Source organism: Emys orbicularis, chromosome 3 (genome assembly GCF_028017835.1).
Source record: "Emys orbicularis isolate rEmyOrb1 chromosome 3, rEmyOrb1.hap1, whole genome shotgun sequence".
Lineage (NCBI taxonomy): Eukaryota > Metazoa > Chordata > Testudines > Emydidae > Emys > Emys orbicularis.
In genome coordinates, this window is record NC_088685.1 from 62,422,695 (window position 1) to 62,438,747 (window position 16,053).

General features: G+C 43.8%; 1 protein-coding gene across 1 annotated transcript in view; it reads left to right on the forward strand.

Moving 5' to 3' along the window:
• Positions 1-16,053, forward strand: part of SENP6 (SUMO specific peptidase 6) — a 165,544-nt gene that overhangs the window by 82,820 nt on the left and 66,671 nt on the right. The window contains exon 8 of the mRNA XM_065402243.1: positions 13,719-13,864. Within this exon, the coding sequence (XP_065258315.1) occupies positions 13,719-13,864 (146 nt within the window). The remainder of the gene's footprint in view (positions 1-13,718; positions 13,865-16,053) is intronic.

Consider the following 16,053-nt stretch of genomic DNA (forward strand, 5'->3'; position numbering starts at 1 on the left):
GTTCAGTCAGGGAGGGTGAGGTGCTCTGCTAGCAGTTGAGGTGTGAACACCAAGGGAGGAGAAACTGCTTCTGTAGTTGGATAGCCATTCACAGTCTTTGTTTAATCCTGATCTGATGGTGTCAAATTTGCAAATGAACTGGAGCTCAGCAGTTTCTCTTTGGAGTCTGGTCCTGAAGTTTTTTTGCTGTTTTTACAGATCAGGATTAAACAAAGACTGTGAATGGCTATCCAACTACAGAAGCAGTTTCTCTTCCCTTGGTGTTCACACCTCAACTGCTAGCAGAGCACCTCACCCTCCCTGACTGAACTAACCTCGTTATCTCCATACTGATTTATACCTGCCTCTGGAGATTTCCATTACTTGCATCTGAAGAAGTGAGGTTCTTACCCACGAAAGCTTATGCTCCCAATACTTCTGTTAGTCTTAAAGGTGCCACAGGACCCTCTGTTGCTTTTTACAGATTCAGACTAACACGGCTACCCCTCTGATACTTAATGGGAGTAGAACAGGACAGAGTATATGCCCTTAAGTATTGGTTGGGGCCCCTTAAACTTTCTGAAATAATGTTCAGCCCGCAGGCTGAAAAGGCTGGACGCTACTCAATTAGGGAGAGAATCCAGACTAATAGTAACTATTGTTAAAGTATTTTTTTCATGCCTTGAAAATGTTTTATAAGTTAGTTCGACAAACAAAAACCTAGGCGTACTAACACTTCAAGAGTCAATAAACTCCATGTAAATAACTTGAAATATAAATTGCAAGGTCTATGTAAAACGTATTAGCTATAGCTAAGCAAACTTAGAGTGGAGAAAAGAAGATTGTTTTACTTCCTAAATATGCACACTTTTCTGAAAAATCTACATATTTCATGGCTGGTAACTCTTTAAAAAGCTTTGTATTTCTCAATGATTTACCTTTTGTGCATGCTGGTTTATATGTTTAGTGTCCTGAGTCTGAGTGAAACAGATATCATGATGCTTCTTAATGGATGGATAATATTAAAGGAAATGCAGAAAGAGAAACCAGGAGTTGTAAAATATGAGAAAAGAGGAAAAGGAGGAGTGTTAGATACTTGAATGTCAAAAGTGGTGGATAAATCAAGAAGAATGAAGAAGTGCCCTTTCAGTTTGGCTAAGAGGAGTTTGTGAATCAGTAGCTGGTTAAAAGGCAGGAAACAAAGGGTAGCAATAAATGGTAAGTTTTCAGAATGAAGAGAGGTAGATAGTGGTGTCCCCAGGGATCTGTATTGGGGCCAGTGTTGTTCAACATATTCATAAAGATCTGGAAAAGGGGGTTAATAGTGAGGTGGCAAAGTTTGCAGATGATACAAAATTATTCAAGATAGTGAAGTCTGAACAGACCACAAAGAGTTCCAAAGGGATCTCACTAAACTGGGTGACTGGGGCAACAAAATGGCAGATCAAATTCCATGTTGATGTAAAGTATTACATATTGGAAAGCATACAGAATGATGGGGTCTAAATTAGCTGTTACCACTCATGAAAGATCTTGGAGTCCTTGTGGATAGTTCTCTGAAAACATCTGCTCAGTGTGCAGTGGCAGTCAAAAAGGCTAATTGTGTTAGGAACAATTAGAAAGGGGATAATGAAACAGTAAATATCATAATGCCACTAAAATCCATGGTATGCCAAAAACCTTGAATACTGCATGCACTTCTGGTCACCACATGTCTAAAAAGCTATATTAGAAATGGAAAAGGTAACAGAGAAGGGCAACAAAAATGATTAGAGGTATAAAAAAGTTTCCATATGAGGAGAGATTAAAAAAACTGGGACTGTTCAGCTTTGAAAAGAATGATGGGGGGAGGATATGATGGAGGTCTATAAAATCATGAATGGTGTGGAGAAAGTAAATAAGGAAGTGTTATTTACTCCTTCACTTAACACAAGAACCCAGAGGTCACCCAAAGACATTAATAGGTATCTGGTTTAAAACAAGTGAAAGGAAGTAGTTCTCCACACATGCACAGTCAATCTGTGGAACTCATTGCCAGGGGATGTTGTGAAGGTCAAAAGTATAACTGAGTTCAAAAAAGAATTAGATAAGCTCATGGAGGATAGATCCATCAATGACTACTAGCCAAGATGGTCAGGGGGCACAACTGCATGCTCTGGGTGCCCCTAAGCCTCTGACTGCCAGATGCTGGATTGGATGACTCCATTGATAATTGCTCTGTTCTGTTCATTCCCTTTGAAGCATCTGGGAATTGGCCACTGTTGAAAGACAGAGTACTGGGGTAGATGGACCATTGGTCTGATCCAGTACGGCTATTCTTATGTTCTTGTGTTGCTGTCATCCACCCACATCCTCCTCATCAACATTCCTCTGTGATTTTTTGACTCCTGGCTCTCTCTCTCTCTCTCTCTCTCTCTCTCTCTCTCTCTTTTCCTCTTCTCATAAACTCTCACACACTCTTCTTTGGTGACTTCAGCTTCCATGTTGATGACTCATTTGACCCCTTTAGCTGCATGTTTCCTCATCTTCACCTCTTCTTTCAACCTGCAGCCATGGTTCAAGTCTCCCATTCACCAAAGAGTTTGTTCACTTAACTTGCTCTTCCTCTAGCACTGCTCTCTCTCTGTTGTCAAGTTCCACCTCTCTGACCATCACCTGATCTCATTCACCCTCACATATCAACCCCCCTCGCCTGTCACTTGGCTTTTACACAACTTCCAATCCATCAGCATTGATTTTCTCATCTGCTCTCAGCCTTCTCCTCCCTGCCCTCTCTCCCCATGATATGTTTATTGGTTCTCCCCATGCTTCACTCTCCTCCACCCTTAACTCTTTTGCACTTCTTTCCCAGTGCAATGTCTGTCTTGCCAACCCTTAGCGCTGTCTCGTTCCCAACATCTGCTTCCTCTGCTCCTGCTCTAACACTGCAGAGCTTCTCTTGTGAAAATCCTAGTACCAGATTGACTTTGTAATGGTGGAAAATCATTATTTTCTCTTTCAGTTCTATATCTTCCAAGCTAAGCAACTATACTTCTTCAATTTAGCTGAATCCCACATCCACAATCCCAGACACCTTTTTTTCTACTTTTAACTTACTCCTCAAATCTTCCCCACCTTCTGCCTCTACTTCAGTGATTCATGCACATTAAATCCAGAAGGGACCACTGTGATCATCTAGTTTGACCTCATGCATAACTCAGACCATAGAACTTTCTCAAAATAATTTCTGTTTGAGCTAGAGCATATGGTTTAGAAAAAACATCCAGTGATGCTTGGATTCTCTGTCACTGGAAAATTTCAATCACAATCTCTGGTAATCTGTTTCAGTGATCAATTATCACTGTTAAAAATTTACAACTTATTTCCATTTTGAATTTCTCTAGCTTCAAATTATAATGATTGGATCTTTTTATGCCTTTTCCTGCTAGATTGAAGAGCCCATTATCATAAACTGTGATCAGATCATCCCTTATCTTTTTTTTTTTTTTTTTTTCTTCCCTCCTTTTAAGCAAAATAGACTCAGGGAGCTCAGCCACTATAAGGCAAGTTTTCCAATCCTTAATCGTTCTCATGACTCTTCTTTGAACCCTCTCCAATTTATCAACATTTGTCTTGAATTGTGGACAGAAGAAATGGACACGCTGTTACTGCAGAGGTCGCAGTATTGCAGCAGTGCCAAATACAGAGGTAATATAACCTCTGTTCCTACTCAAGATTCCCTTGTTTATACATCCCAGGATTATATTAGCCAGAGGCGCCAACTTCCTAATGTGCTGGGGGATGCTCTGGCCCACCCCCACTCCACCCCTTCCCTCAAGCCCGCCCTGCCTCTTCCTGCCCCAGTCCGCCCCCTCTGTACCTACTGTGGGCTGATCTGTGGTTCCAGGAACGGACTCCTGAGTCATCTCAGGACGCATATGTAAATCTGTGGTAGAGATCATCCTCAAATTGTGGGATCGACGATTATGACAACTGCATTACAAATACGACAGACAAGGCCCCCACCGACTTGGTATGGACACCCTTGGGTTCCACCACCCCAGTGGCAGTATTGTTACCCTTGGGCAGCCCATAGACCCAGTTTTCTAGGACCTCGAGAGTCTTCCTCTATCCCCCTGGAAGGCAATCTTCCTCAGCTTCCCTTTCTAGACCCCCTGATCCTTGAGAGGAGACCTTTGAGGAGCAGGAAGCAAGGTTGGATAAAGAAATTACTCCAGCAACACACATTTCATCATCATCTCCAGATGAAACTGTGATGCCTCCTCCACCATCTAGGGCAGACAAATTCAAACGATTTCAAGACCTCACCAAGAGAGTGGTGGACTTGCTTCAGATCCCCCTTGTATTGCACTCCAAATCAACGAGGTCATACTAGACCCAGCCAAAATCATCTGGCAAACACTGGCCATGATAACATCCACATGCAAAAGGGCAGACAAAAAATATTTATTATGTCACCTCTAAAGACGTGGACTTTCTTTTTTCCCTTCCATCACCGAACTCCCTTGTGGTAGAGGCTATAAATGAACGTGGCAGACTGCTAAACCAACACCTTATGACAAGGTTTGGAAAAGACTGGACTTATTTGACAGGAAATTTTACTCCTCAGCAACCCTGCAGTTCAGGACTGCAAGTTATCAGGCCTTGATGGTGAAATAGAATCACATCAATTATGGGAAACTCAGTTCCTTTATTGATCATCTCCCAAATGATCAAAGAGAGCAGTTCCAAGCCATCATTGCCATGGGCCAGCTTCTGGCAAGGACAGGACTACAGACTGCATTAGATGCCATGGATACAGCTGCCTGCTCCGTATCAATGGTGGCAGTAACGACGAGATCTTCATGGCTTTACAGTGGAGGACCTTCCATTTGAAGGATCCAAACTCTTTGTGGAGAAGACAGACGCTTCACTCCAAACAGAGAAGGACTCCAAGAGCCACATTTCAATCTGTGGGGATCTACATACACAGAAAATAAAGTACAGCAAATTGCAGACATTACAAAGATCCTAACCAGCTCAGTTCCCATCACCCCAGTGACACTACGAACCCCAGCGGAAAAGACGAGATACCAAAACAAAAGTCGACAGTCCCCGTCCCCCCCAACTTCAATTGTACAGCCCTCAACGTCGAAACATCAATTTGGAGACATTGGTCGAGGCCCTAACCTATCATTCTCACTATCAATTGCTGCAAAACTCAAACTATCTACATCTCTTCGGACACCGCCTTGTTCTTTTTCAACAAAACTGGGAAAAGATAATTGCCCTACCTACTTGTCTGATATTATTTCCAGTGGTTATTTCGGCATTGCGGAGTCCCAAAAATAGATTTATTTGTCAGGGCCAAAACCAAAAATTGCTCCCAGTACTGCTCCACAGCCGGTTTGGGACATCATTTGCTAGGAGATGCCTTCATCTTTCACTGGAACACAGGTTTCCTTTACGCTTCTCCTCCAATTCCTGTCATATTGAAGGTCTTGCTCAAGATAGGATGAGAGAACAAAAGTTATTCTCAGTTTCCACGTGGCCAAGACAAACTTACTCCGTTAGTTAGCGGTTAGCCCGTCAATCACTCTTCAGTCCCTTCCTCATCTCCTTTCTCAGAACACTGAACAGATCCGCCATCTCAGTTTATAGGTTCTTTGACTATAGTTTGTGGATGGTTCGAAAGCATAGAGATGTCCTGTTCAGAGGATGTGAAAGAGGTGCTATTACATAACAGAAAAATGACTTGTCATAAGTATATGCAGAAGTGGAAAAGATTCCAAATCTGGTGTGACTCAAAACACATTACCACCACATGCTCTCCCCTCCCGCTAGTACTAGACTACATCCTAGGTCTAAAAAAAGTCAGGATTATCTCCGTGTTCAGTAAAGATATACCTCGCAGCCATAACTGCCATTTCATCATAATATAGATGGCTACTCCTTATTCACTCATCCTACAACAAAAAGATTCTTCAAGGGTCTGGGTAACTTCTTCCCACAACTCAGATGTCTTACACCAACATGGGGCCTTGACCTGATCCTTAAGTGCCTTAACAAGCCTCCTTTTGAACCCACGGTCACATGCTCGCTTATATATCTATGAAAACAGCGTTCCTAATAGCCATCACCTTGTCTCAGCTAACTGGGGAATGGCACACCCACCCTTCACAAAACATTTTTTTTGTTTAGTTATAAGATCACACTGAGACCACACCCAAAGTTCCTCCCAAAGTTTCTCTGCCTTCCATATCAACAAACTTATTCACATCCCAACTTTCTTGCCAAAGCCACACCGTGACGAGAGAAGCAATATTACATACACTCTGTCAGGAGAGCTTTGGTGTTCTATTTGGATAGAACAAAAAACTTCAGAAAATCTCTTAAACTGTTCTTTTTGATTGCAGAGAGGTCTAAAGGATCCTCAGTCTAAAATCAAAGGCTCTCTAGAGGGATATTGAACTGCATGTGACAACGTTCCTCCTCTGCCTTGGTGGGTCCTGCGCTTATTGGCAGATTTGCTCGCCTCAGAGATTCACGGCAGCCCTCAGTTTGGTCACTTTTGCTAGTAGCCCAAACCTGCCATTCATTCAGCTAACCTCATCACTGGCCAGCATGGGGAAAGGGGAGGAGAACAATCCCTGCAGTCTCTGCTCACCCACCTAGTGGGTCGGGGGACAGGCCAGGGTCCTTCCCCTCTGGTGGGACCCACAGTCCAGGTCAACTCCTCTTGTATCAAATAGGGAGTTGGGGGAATGCGGGGGGGAACCCGGGCCCGCCCTCTACTCCGGGTTCCAGCCCAGGGCCCTGTGGATTGCAGCTGTCTACAGTGTCTCCTGTAACAGCTGCATGACAGCTACAACTCCCTGGGCTACTTCTCCATGGCCTCTTCCCAACACCTTCTTTATCTTCACTGCAGGACCTTCTTCCTGATGCCTGATAACGCTTGTATTCCTCAGTCCTCCAGCAGTACGCCTTCCCACTCTCAGCTCCTCGCACACCCCTCACTAACTGAAGTGAGGTCCTTTTTAAACCAGGTGCCTGATTAGCCTGCCTGCCTTAATTGATTCTAGTAGCTTCTTAATTGGCTCCAGGTGTCCTAATTAACCTGCCTACCTTAATTGGTTCCAGCAACTTCCTGATTGTTCTGGAACAGTCTATTATCTTACTCAGGGAAAAGGGACCGGCTTAATCTGGGGCTAATGTATCTACCTTCTATCACTTTCCTGTGGCCATCTGGCCTGACCCTGTCCCATGCATTACCTATTGCTATTATACCCTCAATCTTCAACCTCCATCTGCAGTTTGAACTCATTCCTATAGCCTTCATGAAAAACGTTCGCATCACAGAAATATGCAGAGCAGCAACTTGGGCATCTGCTCTTACTTTTGTGGAACATTATGCGATCACCTATGACTTGACATCAGATTCTGTATTTGGATCCATGGTTTTTATCATCAGTACTAGACTCTACTTTGAAGCCCCAACCCTCCATTTACTGCTGTAATCACCTACAGTGGTGCACCTGTAGAGACATTACTCAAAGAAGAGGAGGTTACTTACCTTGTGCAGTAACTGTGGTTCTTCGAGATGCATGTCCCTATGGGTGCTTCATGACTCGCCACCTTCCCACAACCCAACGCTGTCTACTTCAGAGCTCTTAATAAGGGCTCTGTGATAGAGAAGGAACTGAAGACGGTTCACCTGTTCAGCACTAGATAACCTCAAGGCAAGGCATGAGACAGGGACAGCACATGTGCGGTCCAAACGGACACTGCTACCTAAAATCTCTGAGCTGAGGCATAGGGACTCGGATACACCTATAGTGGAGTATCATAGTGGGACAACTCTAGAAAAACTAGAGTTACTGCACAAGGTGAGTAACCCCTTTTTCCTTCTCCTGTCCAGCCCTCCATGCTACCTCCTAGCTCAAACACTGTGGGCGACACTATCATCCTGCCTGTTGCTCAATCCCATAACCTGGGTGTCATCTTTGACTCTGACCTGGACCTAGACCTACCCAGGCTATGTCTAAATCTTGCCGATACTTTCTGCATAACAGCTGTAAAATACAGCCTTTCCTGTTATTCCTCAGATCTGAAACTCTTATCCAGGCTATTACCTCATGTCTTAATTACTGCAATTTTTTTCTCTGGCCTTGACAAATGCAGTCTTGTCCCACTCATATCCATTCAAATGCTGTTGCAAAGGTCATTGTCCTAGCCCAGCGGTTCTCAAACTTCATTGCACCGTGACTCCCTTCTGACAACAAAAATTACTATGTGTCCCCAGGAGGGGGGGGTACCGAAGCATGAGCCCACCCAAGTGTGTGTGTGGAGGGGGCAAAGCCCAAGTCCCACCACCCTGGGTGGGCGAGCTGGCCAAAGATGAAGCCCAAGGGCTTCAGCCCTGGGCAGGGGGCCTGTAACCTGAGCCCAGCCGCCCAGGACTTATGATCTCGGGCTTCAACTTCGGCCCCAGGCGGTGGGGATTGGGTGTTGGCCCTGGGCCCCAGCAAGTCTAACGCCAGCCCTGACAACCCCATTAAAACAGGTCCTGACACATAGTTTGAGAATCACTGGGCTAGGACAGTGATTCTCAAACTTTTGTACTGGTGACCCCTTTCACACAGTAAGCCTCTGAGTGTGACCCCCCCTCCCCCCCCCACCATTTTAAAAATAAATATAAATAAATGGAGATATCCCATCTCCTAGAACTGGAAGGGACCTTGAAAGGTCATCGAGTCCAGCCCCCTGCCTTCACTAGCAGGACCAAGTACTGATTTTGCCCCAGATCCCTAAGTGGCCCCCTCAAGGATTGAACTCACAACCCTGGGTTTAGCAGGCCAATGCTCAAACCACTGAGCTATCCCTCCCCCCCATTAATTTTTTTTTTTTTTTTTTTTTTAAAGAATACCAGGGTTGGAAGGGACCTCAGGAGGTCATCTAGTCCACCCCCCTGCTCAAAGCAGGACCAATCCCCAGACAGATTTTTGTCCCAGATCCCTAAATGGCCCCCTCAAGGATTGAACTCACAACCCTGGGTTTAGCAGGCCAATGCTCAAACCACTGAGCTATCCCTCCCCCCATTATAAATGCTGCAGGCAAAGCAGGGTTTGGGGTGGAGGCTGACATCTCGCAACCCCCCACATAATGTCATGACCCCCTAAGGGGTCCCGACCCCCAGTTTGAGAACCCCTGTCCTAGCCCATTGCTTTGGCTATGTCACCCCTCTCTTTGCATCCCTCCATCAGCTTCCCCCTCTATTGCATCACATATAAGCCACTTGTCTTCACTTTGAAGGCCCCTCCCAGCCTGTCCCCACCCTATCTATCACATCTCATTCACTGTTAAGAGGTTGATGTCCACCTCCAGTCAGCCAATAATGCCAGTCTCTGTCGCCCACTTGTTAAATTTTCTAACAAGCACCTTTGTGCTTTCTCCGTGCTGTCCCTCGTGCTAAGGAGGAGCTCCCCATAAACATCTGTAAAGCTAACTCATCCTCATTCAAGCCTTCCTTAAAACTACAAAAAAATTAACAGTTAGGCTGTTGGTGTGCTGAGACTTCTGCCTATCCTGCTGATCAGTATTGTTTCCTTGTACACCCCTGTTGGCCTGTCTTCTGTCTCTTTTCTTATACTTACATTATAAACTCTCTGGGGCAGGGACCATCTTTTTTTGTTCTGTGTTTGTACAGCACTTAGGTCAGTGGGATTCTGGTCCAAGTCCAGGACTCATAGGTAATGTGGTATTACAAATATATAATAATAGAATATCAGAGGTATTGAGTTTCCTTGGTAGGGATCCAGATTATCAAAGGAGAACTTGAGGTAATATGCTTTTTTACCCAACCGACAGTGTCCTAATGATTCTGCTGGAATTATTTCTCATTTTATCTTAGTATTAACTGAAATATGTAAACATTTTTAACTTTAAATTCTGTATATGAATAGAATCCTCTTAAAGTTCAATTATTTCTTGATTGAAAATAGATCCTTCTCTAAATGTAAGCGTCAATGATCCATGCAGTTGTCAGGGAGATGGGGGTGTGAGGGAGAATGGGACAATCAGTACTTCGTTTAAATGGCATGTATATCTATTTTAAATAGTGTAGCCTTAAAAGAAAGTTCTAATGTAAAATAAAATATTATAATTAAATGCAATTAGAGTAAATTGCACATTTTTGTTAAAATAATCTTGAAATGAGAAGCCATTATTTTTACAACATTGTGCAAAGTAGCCTATCTGAAAACGTAAACTAGGGCTTTTTTGCATTAAGGATTTTTTGTACCAGTGTAGCTATGCTAGTGCAGCTCCATCAGTATAGATGAGCTCCACCTTTGTAAAGTAGGGCTTGCGCAGAAACAGCTTATACCAATGCATAACATCTACACTGGGTTTGTACCAGTGGAAAAACTCCCAATTAAGACAACCCTTGGTATTTCACAGTTGCTCCAAGTAAGTGCTCCCATCAGTAGATTTCCTATGGAAATCACCACCTCCTTGGCTGGCCTGGCCTTTCCTCATTTCTGAGGTTGCGTTGGCTCTGAGCTTTTCATGGTAAAGCAGAAGCTGTAGGAGTCATGTACTACTTCCTTTTCTTTATTCTTGGCAGAGTCTCCATTGCCAGAGACTGGGTTCTTCTGGTGTGTAGTGAAGTTAGCAAGGTGTTTTCAAGACAAGGTCGCCTGCTAGGAAATAATATTAAAATTACAGATTTCACTGAGGCACACCCCAGGTCCATTTATAAAACGGGTATCTGCAAATGGTGACTGATTTCTAAAACAAAAAGTTCAACATTTTTCTTTTGGTGTTTTTTTTTTTTTTTTTTTATTCTTTATTTAGAAAATCATTAGTAGGGCCCTACCAAATTCACGGCCATGAAAAACGCATTACGGACTGTGAAATCTGGTCTCTCCCCATGAAATCTGGTGTTTTGTGTGCTTTTGACCTATACTATACAGATTTTACGGGGGAGACCAGTATTTCTGAAATTGGGGATCCAGGCCCAAAAGGGAGTTGCGGGGGGGTCATAGTATTATTTTAAGGGGGCTGTGGTATTGCCACCCTTACTTATGCACTGTCTTCAGAGCTGGGTGGCCGGAGAGTGGTGACTGTTGGCCAGGCACCCAGCTCTAAAGGCAGCACCCCACCAGCAGCAGCGCAGAAGTAAGGGTGGCCATACCATACCATGCCATCCTTCTGTGCTGTTGCTGATGGTGGTGGCTCTGGCTTGAGAGCTGGCCAGCCAGCAGCCGCCACTCTCCAGCTGCCCAGCTCTGAAGGCAGCGCTGCCGCTAGCAGCACTACAGAAGTACGGGTAGCAGTACCGTGCCCCCCCCATCCCCCACCCCCCATTTGGGTCAGGATCCCTACAATTACAACACGGTGAAATTTCAGATTGAAATAGCTGAAATCATGACATTTACAATTTTTAAAAAATCCTATGATTATGAAATTGACCAAAATGGACCATGAATTTGGTAGGGCCCTAATCATTAGCTATTCCTCTATGTAGTTGAAACTTGATTGGGTATTATGTCTATTGGTTACAGCTAGTTTTACTTCACTAGCAAAGTTGTCACTTAACCATTCATATGTTTATCATGCCATTCAGCCATGCAGATATGGCTGAATGGCATGATAAATCAGACAAACATAATATTACGTTAGGGGTAACAATAAAAAAGAGACAAACAAATAGTCAAAAAAGGGAAGGTGGAGATGGGGAAGAGGAAAGGGAAAAAGCTGATAGCTCACAGAATGCCAGACTTTCATTCCACCTGATCTATCTCAGCATTCTTTATCCAAATGTATCAAGAAATGGAGTCCAGATGTCTTCAAATTCATATAATTGCTCTCCATGTCTATAAGCTCTTCTTTCTTTCACTGCTAACTCATACAGGTACAAATGGCATTGCTATATTCTGGATATAAGCCTACTTCTCCATTTTTGTAAAATCATGCAGTTGGTAGTCATTACAGTCCTCAAGAACCCAAGTTTTTGTGATGGAGTTACTCCAGTGTAGTAGGTACAGAACCTATGATATAACTTTCAGCTAAGATTTGGTTGCTGAAACCAAGCACTATTTTCACTCTTGTGCATACCTCTTTCCACAGCTGCCTGACAGCTGGACAGTCCCATAGCATATGTATCCGAGTTCCTTTTTCTTTATTACAGTGCCAACAAACATCAGAGGACAAGACTCTATCTTGCTCAACCTTTGTGGCATCGAGTATGTTTTGAATAGAATCTTTTGCTGTATCGGGTGTAGCCTGAGATCCACAGAAGCATTTTTAACATATATAGTCTGCCACTGGGGTTCTTTTACGGGCTGTGATAACTCCCCTTCCTATGCTTTCACAAAGCACTCCAGACCACTGGAATTTTTCTTTGTTAGTAAAGCATACATAGTGAACATAGGCTTGGGGGAGATTATGAAGCATTCCAAGGTCCCCAGTAGCTCTGGGGCCTGTGACAGTCCTAGGGCATCCAGACCAAATTGATACATTAGCAAGTGTGTTAGTTGTAAGGACAGCCACTCTAATGAGGGTGGCAGGTCATATGGTTTCTTTAGTGTTTAGAAAAGAGACAAGAGCCTTTATCCTTGACTAATTGGGAAATCTGTTTCATGCCCTTGCTCAGCTAGTTCTTTGTAATTATAGTTCCCTCTCCTTCCCCCCCTCCCCCCCAAATTTGCAAGTTTGAGTTACACTTGATAGGTAATTTGTAGTGAGGATGAAATTGGTACCTCTTAGCTAGGATAATCCAGACCCTCCTCGCAGCCACCACTGTAGGCACCTTATTTTTTTTCCATTGGACAAAAAGAAGCACCCAGGAGCTCCATGGGAGGAATTGGATGCATTAATACCCTTTCCGCTTCCTCCTGTATAGATATAAGGGTATTAGAATGCTGGAACCAATTTGACATCTGTAACATGATAAAAGCACAATAGTAATTTTGTAGGTCTGGGAGCGCAAACCCACCTTTTGGCTATAGGGAGCTGGAGTTAATGGGCATTGATTAGACAGAGGGATATAGATAGAATATAGAGTAGTCTAGGCAGAATATTCATTTTTATTGTACTAACCGTTCCCTACAGGCTCAGGGAGAGTGGATGCCACCTATTTATATAACTAGTTATTTGACAGAGGACGGATTCCAAACTAGTGAAGATAAATTTATTAATGTTTCTTGGTACTTGTATATTGAGGTACTTAATTGCATCAGTTTGCCTGTGGAAAAAGCCCAACTACATGACAACAGAGAAATAGTTCTGATTTTTCCCAATTTATTTTGTAACCAGATATTGCTCTGAATTTTTGAATTAATGATAGGGAGGTTGGAATAGTGGTTTCTGGTTTTGGATGTATGCAAAAGGGTATTGTCTGCATATAACATCAATTTATACTCCATGGAACCAAGTTGTATGCCTCAGATATTTTAATGAGCCTGTACAGCTATTGCCAGGGGCTCAAGAGCCAAATAAAAAAGTTAATGGGGCCAGCAAACACAGTTTTCTAGTACCCCAGAAGAGGCTGAAGAGGTCACATTGTTGGTTGTGATATGGGGGACTAGGTAAGAATATAACAGTTGGATCCAAGAACTAAATATGGGTTCCAATCCAAATTTTTCTACAGTGTAAAACATACACCTCCAGCCCACTCCTGTCAAAAGTCTTTTCTGCATCTAAAGCTAAGACATTGATTTCTCTGTGTTAATTTATTTGATTTTTTTTTTCCCCCATAGAAAGTATAATGGAGAACACAGAAGAGTCAGGATCAGAATCGGAATCTGAAATTAAGAGGAAGGTACAACAGAAACGTCACTGCAGTTCATGTCAATCTGATTTGCCTCTGTCTCCTGCTACAAAAAACTGTTTAACCCACTTAGAGGTGGGTTAGATACAAAATGCGAAATTCTATTTTAACTTCAGAAACGAGTAGCATCAGTAAGACACAGCTCAAGTTTCAGAGTGGAAATAGTTACAGATTTAAAAGTGTTTGTAACTGGCAACAGAATGTTTCAGTGATTTAAAATATGTTTATCTACCACTCTGACACATCCAAATTGTAAAGAGTCAATATTGGTACTGTGTATACCTTTATAATATTTATTTCTTCAAATGATGATCCCTGTTTTATTCTGTGGAGGGTAATATGCATGTGCCATGCATCCGGAGATTTTGGGAAGTAGTAGTATCCATTGGTCTGCGAATGCACCCTGGGTCTGTACATGCACCCTTGATTTGGTCTGAGGTGATAAAGGGCAGGGCGGACCGCCTGTGCCCGCAGTCCCTTCTCACAGCCACATGGTCTGAATCGGAGCCTCAATTGTTTTCTCATCTCTTGGAATGTTCTTTCTAAAACACAGAAAAAAGACTTTTATTCTTGTATATAGTTAGTATGTCAGTCAACGATGCTATGCTCCAACAGCCTCACACTGTCTGGCATACTCTGGCCACCTGTTCACCCACCCCAGAAGTGGGTGGAAAAGAGATGCTATGTATTGGGTGAGAAAAACTCAGATCCCTTCACCAACCCCCCAATTCCCTGGTTATTCAAGCAGCAATGGAACAGGCCAGGCAACATCATCTGTGTTCTACTCCAACTGAGAAGGCGGGTAGGAGATTGGACCTCGTAGGTTGTAAGATCTTTTCTTAAGCTAGCCTTCAGTTTTGGCTCTCCAGTTACCTTGCTTTACTAGCAAAATATGACTTTCTGAACTATGACCAGTTAGTGGACTTTGCTGACAAACTTCCCCAGCAGGACCTTGCCCAATTCCATACTATCTTAGAGGAAGGCAAATTGGTTGCCAGGACGACACTCCAGGCCGTGGTGGATTTGGTGGACACATCTTCACGCACTATGGCCACAGGGATCGTCATGAGAAGAGAACCCTGGTTGCATTTGTCTGGGAGGTGCAGAATACCATTGAAGACCTCCCTTTCAATAATTCTCTCCTCTTCAACCCGAAGACTGATGATTACCTGCACTCCCTCAAGGACTCCAGACTACTCTGCGATCACTGGGTGTATATATACACACCAGCACCCAAATGCAAGTTCAACCACCCACCCCTTGCACAACAGTTCAGAACTCCTCAATTCTTTGAGCAACCCTACGAGCCTCCTTTTAAGAATCAGAAGACCCAACAATCCCATCCACCTGGTCCGTCAGCGCAGTCTTCAACAGCGTGTACTCAGTCTTCGCATAAGCGATATTTCTGAGTGCATTTAGAGAGCCAACAACCACCTTGCATTCCACCATACATACAACCCACCCCCTCTGGGGAACATCTAGCACTCTTTCTACCAGTCTGAAGTGTGATAACGGACAAGTGGGTTCTGGATGCCATTTGACATGGCTATGTGATCAAGTTCATGATACTACCTCATCCACATCCCCTGTCCTGCCTCTGGGACCACTCCCATGATAGTATCCTTGCCCTAGAGGTAGATGCCCTCCTTCAAAGGGGAGCGACGGAACCTGTTCCCATGGCCTTTTGAGGCACAGGGTTCTATTCCACTTATTTCCTGGTACCTAAGAAAAAAGGAGGATGGAGACCAATCCTAGATCTGTCATCTCACTCACTTCATACGTGGACCAAAGTTTTCTATGGTCACTCTTGCAGCCAATTATACCCTTGCTAGAAAGAGGCACGTGGGTTATGGCTTTTGATATGCAAGACGCTTACTTCCACATATTCATCCTGCCCACAGAGGGTTTTTGAGATTCATGGTAGGCTCTCGACACTTCCAATACAGGGTTCTACCATTTGGACTCGTTACTGCTCCACTGGTCTTTAGCAAGGTTTTCTCTGTAGTGGTTGCCCACCTCCAGTGTCGAGGGATCCTTAGGGTATGTCTACACTTGCTGGTAGATCGGCCCTGCTGCAATCGATGCAGCGAGTGTTGATTTAGCGGGTCTGGTGAAAATCCGCACTCCCATCGATTTGTGTACTTCACCTCCCCGAGAAGCATAAGGGAAGTAGACAGGAGACGCTCTCCCGTCGACACAGTGCAGTGTAGCCACTGCGGTAAGTGGATCTAACAACGTCTACTTCAGTTACGTTATTCACGTTA